The 17,968-nt window shown below is 44.0% G+C and overlaps 1 protein-coding gene across 1 annotated transcript; it reads right to left on the bottom strand.

The window, feature by feature from the left end:
* Window positions 1-1,483: 1,483 nt before the first annotated feature.
* Window positions 1,484-12,922, bottom strand: LOC136942226 (DNA-binding protein RFX7-like). Its single transcript, XM_067235065.1, has 10 exons — window positions 12,729-12,922; window positions 11,921-11,954; window positions 10,813-10,898; window positions 10,269-10,307; window positions 10,056-10,178; window positions 9,555-9,671; window positions 8,773-8,857; window positions 8,086-8,293; window positions 7,700-7,995; window positions 1,484-7,574 (listed from the first exon to the last, which is right to left on the bottom strand). Exons 1-10 carry the CDS (start codon window positions 12,860-12,862, stop codon window positions 4,218-4,220), a joined length of 4,479 nt encoding a protein of 1,492 aa, XP_067091166.1. The 5' UTR covers window positions 12,863-12,922; the 3' UTR covers window positions 1,484-4,217.
* Window positions 12,923-17,968: the final 5,046 nt, after the last annotated feature.

Below are 17,968 nucleotides of genomic sequence, written 5' to 3'. Positions count from 1 at the left end.
TATTTATTTGAATGACAGTTGATGTTTAATGACATTAGCTTGAATAGTCATGAGATTGCAATGTATGTATAAAGCTAGCAGACACTTTTCTTTCTAACAAACAACGGCTTTTCTTTCTAACAAATAACGTTGTGACTTGCTGTTGCCAAGCGCTAGTGGATAAAAAGTGATCAGGTTTCAGTGGAAGCTGCTCTCAACATCAAACTTGATAATTATTAAGAAGCATTGATGACAGCAAGTCAGCTGTTTAATGAATTCAGATATTGATCCACAGTCTGTGCCTCGTGACAATGACCCTCCTGTCCCGCTGTCCTCATTCAATAGCTATACAATGGGCTTCAGCTGGGAAATCAGCTCAGCAGGATCAGCAAAAAAAAGTCCCTTAAGCATATAGGAACGTTCAAAGTGATTAGAAATGTTCGTCCACATCCATGGGATTTGTACCAGTCGTAAAACAAAGGTGCACACATGTATTGGATTAATTTCAATATGGATTCACTGACTACTTTTCTAAACAAATATATATTTGTAACAACCTGTTTTTATACCACTGGGATTCTTAAATATTGAAAAAGCTTTCCAATCAAATGAGATAGAGTGCAGTGTGATTATTTATTGATTTGGGCTAAACATTGATTTTATGATTTTAGACAATACTCAAGCCAAAAGTCACAGTGAGGAGAAAATTATCAGCTGGCCAATGATAGTTAAAATCCTCTCTATTTTACTGATGTCTGTAAAAAATAAAAACTGTGTTGATTTGTCTTCTGTTTATGACCAAGTAGTTTGTTGTATTATTCAGAAGACTGATATCTTTCAGGTGTTACCAAACAAAACTATAATCTACATTATAGTTTTTACAGTCTTCTACAAACCATCTCCATGCAAAAGGGTGGCTTCTTCCTTGTCCTGTCTTGCTGGTCAAATCTGGTGACTCAGGCAGGAGGTACAAGGTGCCACATGGCTTAAGGTCATGCTGGGAGGTCATGATCAATAGAGTAAAGGTCATTAACATGTTATGAATATTGTGAGGCCATGGGAAAGGGGAGCCACGGCCAACCGACTCTGCTTTGATTGGTCAGAGGCAGTGTCTGTGGTAGACCCTTCCCCAGTGACCTATGAGGTCAGTAGAGGGGTTGACTTGACTTCTTGACCTCGAGATGGGTTGACGATAAAACACATTAATTGTTCTGCATAAAACAAAAAATACATGAAATAACTGGTATAACTATGATAGTTATTTACTTTTTAAAATAACTTCAGTAAACAATCTATTTAATATGCTAATTGTAGGAAGGGAGTAAAGTGATGGGAAGTACAGTTCGTATAGTTTTAGATCATACAAATGTTAGAATGCACAAAAATGATGTCTTTATCATTTATCAATGTTTTAGAATTCAGAACTATGCTACAATGTAGTGTTGGCGATTTAGAAGAGAATTATACATGTGAAGATTCATCCAGGATGAGCATATTCTTTAAAAAAGTTTATTGGCTTTTAAAACCACTTTAAAAATCTCACCAGTGAGTACTTTCCATTGAAAAAAAACATTACCGCGTTTGCAATATTAACAAGCTACTGTACATTAAGCAGTACACCACACAACTACACAGAAAGGCTCTTCTACTGGTACTGGTATAAATGGACAAAATAGTCAAACAGAGTTGGTACTGGGTAAGTCAGAAGTACAGAATCAGAGTCACTGCTTGATGGAGCTCCTGTACATCTTACAAAAGGTGCATTTTCCTTCATTCAAATTCATATGTCAGTGCCTTATTCAATGTAAAAAAATTAAGAGAAAATGTTAAAAATGTCTTTACTACTGCATTTTGCAAAATAAGAAAATGTAAAATTGACAAAACAGTTATTAACAAAACATACAGAACAATATTAACTTAGTAAACAGCACACAATGAGAGAGTAAAGTAACTCAAGTAACTAGCACTGTTCGTCTGGTTAACAGAACCCGCCCTAATCACAGAAGACAGTGGTTACCAAGAATACAAATTTCTATAGAATTCATCACATGCACGCGTACAATCATTTATAAACATAATGAAGCATGAAGGTTTTAAAAGGTAATTTCAACATTTTTTTCCTTAACGCTTTATATTCTCAGGTATGAGAATGACTAAGAATGCGTATCTCACTGAGATTAATGCACATTTTGCTACAATACAATTATATAGTCATTTTCAGACGATTCTTTTAAATTTTCCTTTCTTACCTTGTTGTAAAAATTCGTTTTTTCGTTTTTTTTTTTTTTTTTTTTTTTGCGGGCATCCATCATAACATTAGTCCATAAAGATGTGGCAAAGCCATGTGTCATAAAAATTTAGTGCAATAATGTGAACCTCCAAAGTTTGCTGAAACATGAACCATTAAATTTCCAGTGTCTGCTTAAAGTCTTCTAACACAATGTATATGTCACAGAAATGTTTGCAACCAGCTAATATCACAACCTTTTTCTGAAGAAACCATGCTATTGTTCTCGCTCAAAGCTCACATCACTTCTGCGAAAGCAGAGACTTATTATCTTCGGAAAATAAAATAAAAAAATACACCAGCAAGCGAGACCAAACAGACAGCGATACTTCTACAATACATCGATCCAGAAATGCAACAGACAACATACAGTATCTTGCCGACTATAGTTCTGTTTAGATTTTTTGTAATGGCCCATAGATTTAGCTAGAATTATGGCCATAATATAGCGTCTTGATACATCAATTCCTATGTATCTATCCTATTTACAAATGGAACTTTAACATGACTTTTACAACATTAACAATAGCCAAAATTCAAGCAAGCATCCTACTTTATCACATACCTGGCTAGCAGTGATGGTTCCAACATGCTTTCAGGTCAGTAGTTGCCTATTCAGCACAGGACTGCGACCATATCACTAATTTACATACTGTACATATATTTTTGCAGCTTTATCTTTATCTGTTTTAATTTTGTTTCTTGTAATCCACCACTACATAACTCTTAAGTGATCTCATCTTCATGGCTGCCTGTTTCCATTCATTTATATTAGTCATTAGGAGCGGATGAATGATCAAATCCATTAATAACAACAGCTCATCTTTGGTATGGAAATAAGGCTGGTTCTCCAGAAAGACAATAATCACAATTCATCTCTTGATCTCAAGATTACATCAAAACCAAGATCAAATGTTTTGCAATACAGCCTCTAGCCTTCAATTCAACAAATCAAGCCGTCTCCATACCACTGATGTTCATCCTGGGAGAGAAACACCTTTTGCCACTACTCAGTGTGCCGGACATGGGATTTATAAAATGATAGCATTTTAAATAATCTTGATCTACAACCGATAAGGGCACGCGCAGTGTGGTTTATACAACATGCATGCATAATGCTGCAACAGATTGGTTTTGTTTTTTTTAAGAATAAGAAAAAGTACTGAGAAAACCTTATCAGAGTAACAGCTGCCTGGATGTGATGAAGCTCGCTCAGGGTGGTTCTGATGAAGTCTGCAGAGTATGCTATATACAGTCTCTCTAGAGGTGGCATAAGGCCTTGGACTTTGGAAATAAGGCAGCCAAGTTGTTGCTTCCCTTCCATGTCACATAATCTGCAAAACGGCCCAATTTTAGTTGATCCATCTCCTCCTTTTACAAAATATTGAACAGTACAAGTAGTGTAGACTTTGAGAAGATTTCCCTCCTGGACAAAGATCAGACATTAAATCAGTATTCTGCTGATTTGTAATGTGATAATGTATAAAGACAATGTCCTAAATTCAGCACCTGGCAGCATCAGTTGCTCCCTTTGTAGTATTCTGATATGGTAGGCAAATGTCCTAGGTGATGAGCACACGATTTTGTTGTCCTTCCATTCCAAATCCTAAAACAGGATACAGCATACATTTTTTGGTGAGGTCATTTGTGATTGTTTTTGTGCCAAATTTCTTACTTATCCCACTTTGCTAAAGTGATATCTGAATAGAAATATTGCATTGTTGACTGTAATATGGAAGATGAAGTTTCACCTGTGTGCATAACATATTTCAGATGGAGAGATAAGGTGGATATGTACTATGACATGTACAACTGAAAACGAGAAAACAAAATCAGTAGGAGAGAAATATTCTGGATAGGCTGGCACTTTTAACTGGACAGGTGGCCAAGTCCAGACAATTCCCAACAAACAATAATTAAAAACAGACACCATAACTACTTTACAACAATATTAACCCAGCATCTCAACTGTGGTCGGCTGGTCTTTGCTTTCCAGCCAGTCGAAACCAGAGTTCACAGTTTCACTGCATATCTGCTGAAATAGCGGGTCATTCTTTAGTTCTTCCAGTGTCGAGTCTTCATATTGTTCTTGTTGCTGATTGGGGTCAAACAGCAGGTTCGTGTCCAACGTGTTAAGGTCAGTTATGCTACTGGACAGCTCTGAGGTCAGTCTGATGTCGTTGGAGAAGTCGGACGCCACGGCGTTGAGCTCCGAGGCCACCTGGCCCACCAGCTGAGAGCTGGGGTTCAGTCCATCGTCCCCCAGCAGGTCCTTTACAGTGTTGTTGAAGTCCAGCTGCTGCTGCTCCTCCTCATCTTGCTGCTGTGTGCTCTGGAGGAGGAGCTGGGGCTGGGGCTGCCCTGTGTCCTCCTGCTCACAGAGGCCTGCTTGTGCTTGGGTCTCCGTGGCCACGAAGCTCAGCCGCTCCCCGCTAGCGTTTAGGTAGCTGTGCTGCTGGAGCTCGAAGGCAGCCGGGCTGGAACTGACCGGGAGCAGCGGACCCTGGTGGGAGGGTCCTCCGCTGAAGCCAGGGGTGGTCTCCAGGATCTGGGTGAGGTTCATACGGGCCGTGTAGTTGGACGGGAGGTTGTTGATGCCCAGGCCTCGGACCGCGTCGTCCCCGTCGGAGTCCATTTTGTTCAGCAGGACACTGGTGATCTTGGTGGGGTTGCTCTGACCCTGGACGGGCAGGACCTCGCTCTGCATCATGATGCCGAGAGGAACAGACTGACTGCGCTGGACCAAGCTGTGGACGGTGTCGACTGCCTGGCTGCCGGAGAGGAGGTTCAGCACCTCCGAGGAGACAGGCGTGTTGAAGGGGGCCCCGACGGCTCCGGGGGCGGTAGCAGAGGCGGCGATGGCGGGCGTGGGGGGGCCCGTGTTACCGCTGAAGTTTCTCTGACGCACCGCCGGGCTCACGCTGCGACAGCGGAAAGTTCCGGAGGCAGACGAGCCTGCGGCCTTGTTGTCCAGCGGGGCGGGCACGGCGAAGCTCTCCTGCTTGGTGGACGTGGGCACACTGGCCATCTGCTGCTGCACCGGGGAGACGGGCGTCAGACGGCCAAAGTGAGAGTCTTGTCTCGACTGCGATTGGAAAGACTGGCCCGGTATGGCGAAAGCGTGCGGCTTCCGAAACTGGTCGTCCACCAGGTCTTGGTAGCTGGGGAGAATGCCGATGCCTTGGCTGGACAGGGGACCTCCAGAGCTGCTGTTGTAGCGGTTGTTGATCCACTCCAGCTTGGCTTTGTCAGGGTGGGTCGCCATGGGCCTCTGCATGGGTTTGACTGGGCTGCTGGACACGATGCTGGCGTCGTGATAGCCCGTCATGCTCGAGTTGATGGGGGTGAAGGCGAAGGGATTCCGACACTCCACGGGGCTAGGGGGAACGCTGCTGCTGCAGTTGGACAGAGGGGTGCTGATGGGGGTGTGCCGACCCATGGTGCCGTCCACGGGGGTGATGGGAGCCATGCGGGAGCATGGGCTCTCTCTGGTCAAATCATGTCCCCCGAGGATCATCTCCGAGGTGGGGGTGGGGGTGGGTGTCGGGGTGGGGGTAGGGGTCTGGACCGGGGTGGTGCTGCTGTGGGCAGAGTGGTAGAAGGAGGAACCTGCTTGGTGAGCGTTGAGGATGGAGCTCTGGTGACCAGCAGACTGGCCCTGCAGAGACATGTCCACACAGCTGCTGAACAAGGGCTGCAGGCCTTTCAGCTTCATCTGCTCCTCCATCTGGACCAGCTCCTCCACGATGCTGTCCTGGGTCATGTCGTCGTCATTGAAGGGGAAATAGTCCATGTTGGGCTGGGAGCCCGCAAAGTCCACGATGTCCTGATGGAGGGCGAGCTGGCTGGAGGCCTCCGGGGTCTGGCTCATCATGGGCAGTGGGTCTGAGGAGGTCTGGCCCATCATGGGCAGTGGCTCTGAGGAGGCCTGGCCCATCATGGGCAGTGGCTCTGAGGAGGCCTGCTTCTGGAGCTCGTCCAGCTGCCCCTCCTCCCATATTGTGCTCTTCAAGTTGCTCATCGCGGAGGCCTCGCGCGCGCCTCCCGAGCCGGTTGCTACGGCGACGGGATCGGCCGCGATCTGCTGCAGGGGCGTTGGGTCGGGGGTGCCGCCGCTACCAGGGGCTGCGCTGCTGGTGCCGAGAGACAGATCCCCTGGTTTCAGCAGAAAGGCCTTGGGTTTGACAACAGTCTGGGAGCCCTCGGTGTGGGCGATGGGCGAGTCGGAGAGAGCCAGTATGTGGGTGGGCATTAAGGTGGCGTGTCTCACACTCACTTTGCAGGGAGCGCTTTCAGGTCGGGCGCCAGCGCCTGCTCTGGGGATCCTCTTCACGGCAGCGACGCCCGCTCCGGGTTTGGGATTGTCAATTACAGCCACAGGCTGCTGGGAGATGAACACCCTCTTAACAGGAATCACATAGGAGTCCAGGGTCGGGCCGGTGCGCTTTCTAGGGCTCTTGGAGCCCGGGCAGGAGGAGTCCTTGGACAACAGAGTAACAGCCGAGGAGCCATTGGACGACATGCTGACGCTGGCGTTATGATTATCAACAGTCAGGTACAAAGTACTGTTTTGAAAGTTACTGTTGTTATTGCTGTCCTGAGTCCCGGTGGCCGCCGTGGCCGTAGGGGGAGACGTCGAGTCACTTTTGGTCCGGGATGCTCTGTCAGGTCCCGGGGAGCACTTAACCAAGAAGCTGGGTTCACTGGCAGCCCTGTATTTGGTGACCCGATCCTCCTTGCCCCCAGCTGACGACTCCTGGATGGTGCTCTGCTTCTCTGTGCCGGGAGCTAAGTGGTTGTTGTTAGCTTCGGACACTGCTTTGTCGTGGCTGGTGGTAGGGGTCGGGGCACCAGGCCTGACGGCAGGGGACTGGGGGGTGGCCGAGGGCCCGCTATGGGAGTGCTCCTCTGGAGCTGCCGAGGTTCCTCCCCCAGCTGAGATGGGCCTCAGGGTTGTGCTGATGGTGTTGCTGCTGCCGCTCGGGGACAGGGATATGGCGGTCATTTTGACCACGTTGACCGAGCTGACGTGAGGGTTCGGCATCACTGTCTTGATGGGGCTGTTGGTGATCAGGAGGGTGGGAGGCGAGCGCAGGGTGATGGCGCTCGTCGCCGAAGGCTTGGGCAGGATCTGGGCGTACCTGTGCCGGGCCAGGCGGTCGCCCACGGGGCTGGCGGAGATATTCTGGGGAGTTTTAGGGGACTGTTTCAGAGACTGGGTGACCACCTGGAAGTTGACAGGCAGAACTTTCCCTTCGGCAGTTCCCACAGGACTGGGTGAGGTCATGAGCTGCCTGCTTCTCTGCACCTGAGGGTGACAGCGCAAGAGAGACTGCTTCACATACAGCAACGACTAAACGATACGATCAATCAGGAGAAAAGGAAAGTTTCCCTTCAAGTATTCATCTTTCGTGGTAGAAAAAAAAACCCTACCGTGATCGGGCTGGGAACAGCAGCCACCACGATGCCTATGGTGGGCTGAGGGGACAGCAGGGCGGGGCTCCCACAGGGGATGGTGGGTCCCGGGGTGCTGACCTCAGGCCTCTTCCCCTGAGCCTCGCAGGGCAGAGGGGAGTGCAGCTTTTGCTCCTGCTGTTTCTTCTGGATCTTCCGCTGCAGCTGCTGCTTGGCGTCGACGGAGGGCGAGGGGAGAGTCTTCACCTGGGGCTGGAAGGAGTTCGCTTCAGCCGTGGGGACAAACGCAGAGGCCGGGGTGGGCGTCTTCATTCCTGCTGAGGCGGGGGATGTGATTGAGCGGTTGAGAGTCACGTGATTTATAAGATGCTGGGGGGGGGATTCGAACCTGTGGCCATCTTTACCTGTCGGGGTTCCGGTCATGACTGTGAGGGCAGCCATGGACTTGGTGCCGATGTAGTGACTGTTGAGGAGAAAGCGGGCCAGGTCTTCCACATTGTCAAACTGGCGGCTGAGAACCTTCTGGGCCCACTCGCACACCAGGCCGCAAGCGGCCGAGCGCATCTCATCTTCAGCGCTGGGAGACTGGCCCGACGGCTCCATGAGCTCACACTGGGAACACAGAGCACAGGCGGAGGCAGGGGTCAGCAGTCTGGGGGTCAGCATCTAGTGTAGAAGTGCAGTCTGGGGGTCAGCATCTAGTGTAGAAGTGCAGTCTGGGGGTCAGCATCTAGTGTAGAAGTGCAGTCTGGGGGTCAGCATCTAGTGCAGAAGTGCAGTCTGGGGGTCAGCATCTAGTGTAGAAGTGCAGTCTGGGGGTCAGCATCTAGTGTAGAAGTGCAGTCTGGGGGTCAGCATCTAGTGTAGAAGTGCAGTCTGGGGGTCAGCATCTAGTGTAGAAGTGCAGTCTGGGGGTCAGCATCTAGTGTAGAAGTGCAGTCTGGGGGTCAGCATCTAGTGTAGAAGTGCAGTCTGGGGGTCAGCATCTAGTGTAGAAGTGCAGTCTGGGGGTCAGCATCTAGTGCAGAAGTGCAGTCTGGGTGTCTGACCCGTCTTATGGTGCGCCTCCAATGGGACAAACAAAGACTTACTCCGTCGCCTGACTTCTGCAGATCCAGGTTGGGTAACGATGGCATGTGTACAAAAGCTTTCTTCCTCAAGCCACTATAACAGTATGTGAGAAGGAGTTAAGGTTTATTTACAGCCTTTGAACAACCTACAGAAAAATGTGGGAACAACTTTTGAACACGTTAATCAGGTTTGTTCAACTCCAGTTGAGTACGTTTGAAAGTAGAGCCCAACCGATAAAGGATTTTTAAGGTCGATACCGATACAAATATTTGGTGTTTTAAAAATCCGATATTCCAATATTGGCCGATATAAAAAAATATTTTAAAAATCCAGAAACACGTAACAAAAAAAACTGATTTCCCTAACAGTAGTTATTTCTTGTTTACATTTAGTCACTTTTAGCAGAAGTTCTTATCCAGAGCGACTAAGTACAGGGACATTCCCAGAGGCAAGTAGGGTTAAGTGCCTTCCCAAGGACACAACGTAATTTGACATGGCCAGGAATCGAACCAGCAACCTTCTGATTAATAGCCCGATTCCCTAACTGCTCAGCCATCTGACTCCTGTTATTATTTCCTCACTAAAATAATATGTTAATGCAGTTTCTGATAAATAAAATTTATAAAAATACAAACTTAAGATATGAAACTTAAAGTCCTTTGAACAAAAACACAATAAAAAATAATTAAATAAAAACATTAATATTCATTGATCGGCCATTATAAATGCCGATACCGATAGTTTGGAAAATCCCCAATATCGGCCCGCCGATATATCGGTCGGGCTCTATTTGAAAGGATATTTGGATTTTCCTCTCATGCCCAGCCTGCGTGCCTTCATGTTGGGAAAGACGTTCTTCATGATCTTCCCAAAGTCTGCTGCACTTAGTGGGTTGTAGCCTAGATTGTCACAATAGCTCCTGAAACACATTTAAATAAACATTATGTACATTTACTACCAGGCCACAGTATGTAGTAGGGATATGAATAATTATTTGAATGAAACAGATGGGTCTTCAGTTTTGTATACAGTATAGGTGAGCTAAAGCCTATTTTATTTGACATGGCTTTTAAATGTTTATTCATCTACATCAACATGCATCTCAGAATTGTAACTTCCACTGAATGACTTGATTATACAGTATAATCAAGTCATTCAGTGGAAGTCAAAATGCTGGGATGATACTGTATAATCCATTATTATAAAGCAATTGTAATTGGCACAAACCTTGTTGCTAATAGCATTATATTTAGCCTTGCTTCAGAAATGCAGATGGCTCTAAAGGTGAGCAGCAGACACTCACTTGTACTCATCGTAAACCTCCTGCTTTGGAAGGGATGTCTCAGGGTGTTCCTCTAGGTGATTCCGAATCCAGTTAAATGCATACATCTGCTGTGTCCGGCTGGAGGACATCGAGCTCTGATCACTGCAACGGCGCAAAAACAAACGCTTAGTGAAGACAGATCCTCAATGGATAGGTCTGATTGCTTGTCCTTTAGAAGAGAAACTTAAGTACCATAGTCCAGGAGTTGTGGACCCTCTCTGATTTTCAGTCCTATTGTGGAGTATTGAGGGTTGAGGTGATGAATAGATATGGGGAAACAAATGAAAAACACAGAAAGCTGTATATAGCAAAAACCAATCATTAATAGGGTTACTTGATGATAACTATAGAGCTATGATGCTGGTATGATACTGTACTGTGGAGGCAAGGAGACCCTGGCTAACAAATGTGATAATAAACTCACAGGCAGACAACTACACAATATAATGTAGACAGGTGTTGGTCGTACGCATATTATTAATTAGCTGATGAATATACAATGATAACAGACAATGTACTTTTAATATTTTTTACAAATGCGAGTGGGGACATTTTATGGACTTATTTAATCAAATCATTAGATCATAACAATCCACTCATAATAACCAAAAAATGCATAGCAAAGAAGCATTGGCAATGTAAAAACGGGGGAAACTGAGGATGTTTCTCAAACTGAAAGAAGCCCTTGAATCATGACATCCAGCTCAAAGACTGTGGCATTAAAGTGAATGAATACCTTTTATCATTGCCATTGCTGGGACCAGAAGGCAACTTAAGGTAGAGGTAGAGTTTTTCAATGTCTGTAAACTTCTCAACATCTTGCTGTGAACATGGGAAGGAAGAAGACCAAAGTAAGTCAAATCAAATCAAATTTATTTGTATAGCCCTTTTTACACGCAAGCATGTCACAGAGGACTTCACATATGCCCATAGAACTGCCCCTCAAAGTATAGCACAGCAAGTACAATGCTGAACCAACAAATCATACTTTGTTGAATTTATACAAAACGGAAACACAAAATTAAGACCAACTGACGAGTAAATTGTAAACCAATTGTGTATATGATCCTCCTTTCTATATGGTCTACCCTAATGGAATGGTGAGTGGGCTGCTCCCGCTAAAAAACCTGAGTGTGAATTGACATGGGAAGCTGGTTAACAGTGCATTCTGCAATTTGAGGCAACAGATATTACAACCGATGAACATGGAGAACATTAACATAATTGCAAGGAAAATCTAAACACTATAGTATGTTAAGCACACTTGAAATGCGCCTCTTTTTAGAATACTTTGGCTTTTAAGAATGAATAATCTCACCTCTTCTATTGCCTCTCGCCTGTTGCTAGGGTAACCAATACTTATGAATGAGGTGAGAGTCAGCCAATAAGCATCCATTAAAAAAAGCTTTTTACTAGACTCTGACCAGCATGCAGTGTGCCAACTGCCAGTTTCCTTTAAAGTGATGCAAATGCAAACCTACAGAGTAGGCCTACTACACAGTTTAATGAATAACACAAAATCTACCCTAAAAATAGATTTTGGTTTGACCCAAGGTAATAAAGTGTTTGTGTGTTGCCATGTTATAACATGATGTAATCTGATCACCAGACATGTGTGACAAGTGAGGAATTTGACATTCTAACAACAATTCAGTGTTGACATAAGATTAAACTTCATAGAGATCGGCACCCTCAATTCATGGTCAACTAATTTATAATTATATAAAGTTAAAAACATTGGTAGTGGTGAACTTGTGGGCTACAAATAAGCAGCTGAAAAATTACTAAAACTTCAGTATCCTTTCAATATTTCTACCACAGCCAGCAGAAATGTAATTACTCACCAATATGTTGTCCACTTTTGATTGTACGGATTTGCTGCAAAAGGTGAGACAGCAAATGTCAAATCATGAACGGTGACACATCAGGTAATCCAGTGACTATTTCTTGCAAGGACCATTGGCCAAGGTCAGATTGGATCACCTTCCTTCAATGTTTCCAGGCATTAATTGGGATGCAACAATAGCTAAATGCATTCATACTTTTCATGTAAATGGTTGGCGACCTCTACCCCATAACCTTTGATGCCTGTCAGATAGCTACGCCCAGATGCCCAGATGTTCTGGATCACGTCTGGACCAGACCAACCTACTTTAGCGCCAGTTAGCTAGATGGCATACAGAACACTGTTAGCTAATATTAAACAACTGCCTGCCTGATCAGCCAGATATTATATTCTTAATTCAACGCCCATAGGTCACCAACTGTAAAGATAGCTAGCTGGATTATTTAGCTCCATCATCAATCAAGCACAATGATCTATATTATGTCATGCACGCAACACGCGAAAAACAAACATCATCGACTAGTGATGGCTCTAGCTAGCTAGCTGCTAGCTAGGGCTCAGGTGTATTACAAAAGGCCTCCCTTGACTGATTTGCTAGCTTGCAAACTAGTTATTATTTGCATATGAAGATAACCCGTTAGCCAAACAGCCTAACGAATATGGGGTTAAATAAATGAATAGCATTTGCAACCATGCTATCTAGATATTAGCGGTAGGCTGGGCGGGTGTCAATACTATCGTTTTTTTTGACAGCGACTGTATTTGCGTGTTGATCATCCATTGACATTGATCATAATCAATCTTACCAAATGGAATTCTTTATTTTGAACTGCAATGCATTTGCCTCAGGCCCCTGAAGTCCTGGCACTAGCGTTGGAAGTGAGCCTAATCCCGAAGTAGGCTTCTGGTGCTGACCAGGTTGTTGTTGATCATCAGCCATCACGATGATTCTTGAGAGGAGGTGAGGGAGCTTTAACAAGTAGGCCTCATCCTGCTGTAGCTCGAGACCAGAGCGCCTCTCCGGTTGTGCATTAGCTTGCTAGACCGGACCCAACGTTTTCGAACGTTTAAATAAACCTTAGCTAGCTAAGTCAACCTACTAAAATGACAATAAAGCATAGCTATTAAGACTATGATATGACAATTGAAATGTATAAAACCAAACAAAACACATTCGGGAATACAAAATACATTTCGCAGAGGTTTCCACTGCCGCAAACAGCACGCCTGCAGCAGCCACGGACGATGCTGCTGCCAGGCGGTAGGGGCGCACGCGCAGGGAGCGGCATCAGATGAGAAGTAGATAAGGGTCTACTGTACATTGGCAGTGAATGTTTTTTCATAATGACAATATAATAGTTTAATTAACTAACATTATCATCAATAAACATGCCCAGTTAAACCAATTCCTGACAAATCTAACACTACACTGTACAACTTCAAATGATATGCAAATATTTATGTATAACTGATAATAAAATCGAAACTCCATGCTTGAATTCAGAAGTCTAAATGATGTATAAGTAACCTGTACCTGTCTGAACTTAGTATGGCGAGAAAAATCCCAGCTACCTGTTCAATACTGCCACCTTCAGGTTTACAGTTATTTTCCTGAGTTTGAAAATGAAGAGGATAGTCAACAGGCCAAGAATGAACTTTCCTTCTCCTTGTATTCTGTATTAGTATTTTACATAAATCCAAACAAATTTGTCATATATGCTACGTAAAATATGCAATTTTAAAGAAGGTAAGATAAGGTTCTCATTGATGGAGAAATTAATTTGGCGTATTTGAGTCTATCTTATACTAACATTTTACATGCTGTCTAAAATAATGAGGTAAAATGGTGACACTTCCCGTATATCTCAAAAGATCTCCCTGTTAGTGATTCTTTAAGTGTATTTTTATACTCTATTTTTGACTTGCTGCTCCCTGCTATTCAATAATAATCTATTTAACTGTCAATCTCCTGTCACTTCTAATTCGACATCTTTCAACGTTCTTGTCTGAGCAGTCTGTCTGTTCTTGCTTCATGTTTCACAGGTTTAGCATCGCTGAATGGTTCTCTACTAGTTTTTGTCAAATGTCAAATGGCGACCAAAGTATGCTTTCCTAGATGATCAGTTTGGTCGTTTTTGACTGCAATTAAGACATCCGCTCTTGCTCTCTGCTTTTATTGATCATCAAATGTCTTACATTTACATTTAGTCATTTAGCAGACGCTCTTATCCAGAGCGACTTACAGTAAGTACAGGGACATTCCCCCTGAAGCAAGTAGGGTGAAGTGCCTTGCCCAAGGACACAACGTCATTTGGCACAGCTGGGAATCAAACTGGCAACCTTCAGATTACTATCCCGACTCCCTCACCGCTCAGCCATCTGACTCCCAACTGTAGTAGTTTTACTTCTACAGTTTAAATGCATCAAAGAATCGTGTGGTTCACAGTAATATGCCAGTTCATAAGGTCAAAGAGGAGAATCAGACAGGGCTGGTGTTGATGTGAGCTTCTCTCTTTTTCTAGCTGGTTGGCTTCAATCTGGGCCAGTGTCTGAGGTCACCACAGCACATGATTCAGTGTGTCTGGCCCTCACGTGGACACTGCTGCCCTTCTTTAATCCTCTTAGACCTACATCTTCTGGCACCCAAGCCCGGACTCCAAGATCATCTGCCATAATCTTATCCCAAAGATAGTTCCACCCTGTAGAGTCACGCCAGGTATCGAACACCGTTTGCACACACCTGCAGAACTTTAGTAACAGAACATATTGGCTTGTGTTTTAACATTTCTGTAGCAGTGCAGAAATGAAGTAACAAACAAATACAACAAAGTATGGTCTTTCATACATTAGGCCAGGAACGTTCCAGTTTCAGGTTTGAAGTGTAGACTTAAAACATATTTGGCAACATATTATTTCCAATGACCTACAGTAGCCAGCAAGTGTGTGTGCATGTGTGTGTGCTTGCATGTGTGTGTGTGTGTGTGTGTGTGTGTGTGTGTGTGTGTGTGTGTGCATGTGTGTGTATGGTTCTGTGTATTTTTAGAAGAGTTATTTAATATTTTTTCGGGAGTCCCTGATTTTGACGTCACTGTCCTAACCCATCCTTGGATGGCTTTTATTGTAGAGTTTTTTTTTTTTTTTTACGTTGTTGTTTTTGTGCTCTCCAGTGGGAGAGCGGATGGGAAACTGATGTCATCAACCTTGGCTCAGCAGGACTGTGGAGCAGGCGGACCCTCAGGGTGCCATGAGTGGTACCCATGTGTTTGTGCCCTGTAGATGGTGAACTAGATGGTGTGGATCTGCCCGGCTGTGTTGCACCTGCGTCCCAGCGGGCTGATTGATCAGTTTGGTCATGTGGAATGTCACCATCTGCTCTGTTGTGCAACTCTTCCCCTCCTCACTGGCAGGAATTTAGTTATTTAAACCCTGTCAAATCATCCACTCAAAGATAAGAAAAATAATCGCTTGAAAAAGTATATCTTTATTGAAGTTCTGTGTACTGTATTGTTGATTTAGATCCAAAGAGAATGTATGGTTGACTACTAAACAGTAGTCTTTCCTCTTATTAACATATATTATTTGAGGTTTTACATCAATAATATGTTTCAATATTTGAGTATTATTATTATCAATTTGATGTCACAAGGGTCTATACCTTCACAGTTAATTGGTGTAACTGAACCACACAGTGCAACACGGATAGCCCTGCAGTCAGAGACATGTAACATATTTCTCTCAAATTTTGCCTTTTTACAGCCTTGCTTAATTCCTTATTTTCCCTTCTCTCCAGTTGCTCTTTTCCTTCTAATGACCAGTCACTTATCAGAGTGCATCAGAAGTGACATTCATCATTGTAGAGTGTCATAATCAATGACATTTCAACAAAGGAAAAATATAGATATGCTAATATGAACTCATTAACATTTGCATTACCTGTTTGAATAATGGCCCTCCTGACAAGGCTGTAATTAACTAAGATTGATGCAAAGTTCAGAGTGAGGTGACTGTGTGCATTTTCCCTCGGGTTCATGTTTGTGAAGCCTTTATGAGTGTATGTCTGCATGAGTGGTTGGAGATCTTTCCCATCCTCACCCAAGAAAACTGTCTGAGCTATATGTGACCTCCTTATAAAAATACCTTACCTCTGTCATGAGTAAAGGCTACCCTACAGTGAGCTCTACCTCAGTCATCTCGTCTTAAGATCCTCAGATAATGACGCTAATAGGAGGGAGGTGTGTGTGGACCTCCTGACCCAGTTTCCTGGAGGTTAGAATTGTTGATCGCTGATGCTCAAGAGTAGGGATTGCAGCATTACTTTTGAAGAACCAGTACAAACTGGCTTACCTTGACTGGATGTGTATTGGGAGGGATGACCACTCACCCTTTCTGCCGGAGCTTTCCAGTTTTCCTTTTTTAACAAATGTGTAAATTGTTTACATTTTCTACCCAGACATGATTATCCTTGTGTGGCAGAGGCTCCTTAAACATATAGAAAACCCTTATCAAATACATTTGCATAAATACAACTATTATAACAGGGCATGGCTCGTGTTTGTCAGTCAATTATTTTCACTGTTTGTAAGGAACTCATTTTAATATTCATTACATTCTGTGGTGAACGCACATTTTGACCCACACTTATGAATTTGAATCTTATTTGTGAACCCCAAACAGTGCCCAGCAACTCTTCTCACTATCATTATTAAATGTATTTATTAGAAAGAACAATGTGTGTCCTGGCTCCGTAGTGTGGCTGGATCTTATCCTTATTAAACTAAACCTCCTATGACTGTGTTCCAAACTACAAGCGCCAATAGTTGGACAGAAAGTGTTGATAAGGGGACAACACTATTGGCTCAGTGAGGATTCTTTGATTGGATTTTTGTGAAGTGTCACAATGTCTAGGGAAACTTGTCGCGTCGGGATCTCCAGGGAGGAGATCCTTCTTGATCCTTTAAAATTAGTTTTTTTCCCCAGATTATTCTAAATGCTCACTGTTAAATGTATTCGTTTTTTGCTAAACATGACATAGAATCTATTTAAGATACGCAGTTCATACTTTATCTCAGATAAAAGCTCTGATGGAGAGTCAAATCAAGGTTAGAGTGGAGGCCAGACATTTTAAAACAGTTGCATATCTTTGTACAGTAGGTCACTGAGACTGGTAGCCCAGGCCAACACGCATTAAGAGCCAAGAGGATTATAGCTCACAGGAAAACCTCTTCTGTGTGTGCATTCAGTCAAAGCAGCACCCAGACAGGCTGATTTATAAATAACCTTACTCCAGCCAAAGGAGGAACTTGCCACGCCACACGTGCTGAGTACTAAGACTAGGTTTAATTTGAAAATGTGGGTCAGCTGAGAAGTAGGTGGTGTTTACAGGAATTTTCTACTTTGCTAATGGAAGGTAACCTTGTCGTCCTTGTGCTTCAACACCAGGCTTACTTCAATTAGTGTGCGTTGTGTTCTTGGCAGTGTGATGATATTCAGCTGTATGCTTTCATTGTGATCACATATAAAGACATTTTTGTATTCCCCCATGTAAACCTTTAAAAAACATGTCTCACTCAATTGTTTGAAGGGGATTACATTTACAGACACACAATTGTATATATTCTGACACTACTATTACAGTGTTTGCCAAAAGCTATGATATACTATATGTACTGCAGAACATCAGATTTCAAAGTGTTTGAAACACCAGCAGCGTAATGATGATGAGAGTGGACTTGTATAAACACTCAAGGTGTGAAATGAACACTGCTGGTGTTAAATAAACTATTTGAAATTTGCTGTGAATGGAACACGTCAGTAGTTACACCGTGACACAGTACAAGTCAAGCACATACTGCCCTGGTCTCCGCTCAGCCACCCCCTCTGCTCCCTGCAATGGTCTAGCCCTCATTTGCATAAAGTCTGTGTGAGTTCACTGCATGAAGAGAGCAGGGTAGGGACTGAGTGGATGTGAACTAAGAGCTCATCAGCAGAGCGAGGAGCTGTGGACTGCACTGTGACACTGGAATCTTGTACTGAACTAGCCGGAGTC

The sequence above is a fragment of the Osmerus mordax genome, chromosome 4 (assembly GCF_038355195.1).
Source record: "Osmerus mordax isolate fOsmMor3 chromosome 4, fOsmMor3.pri, whole genome shotgun sequence".
Classification (NCBI taxonomy): domain Eukaryota; kingdom Metazoa; phylum Chordata; class Actinopteri; order Osmeriformes; family Osmeridae; genus Osmerus; species Osmerus mordax.
This window is presented reverse-complemented; position numbering and strand designations above follow the sequence as displayed.

Bases quoted from the DNA above. Each gene is read 5' to 3' on its own strand.
- LOC136942226 (XM_067235065.1), bottom strand. From the start codon at position 12,862: ATGGCTGATGATCAACAACAACCTGGTCAGCACCAGAAGCCTACTTCG. The intron at 10,179-10,268 runs GTACTTAAGTTT...GCGCCGTTGCAG, and splicing joins TCCACAACTCCTGGACTATG to TGATCAGAGCTCGATGTCCT. The intron at 7,575-7,699 runs GTAGGGTTTTTT...TGTCACCCTCAG, and splicing joins CTGTTCCCAGCCCGATCACG to GTGCAGAGAAGCAGGCAGCT.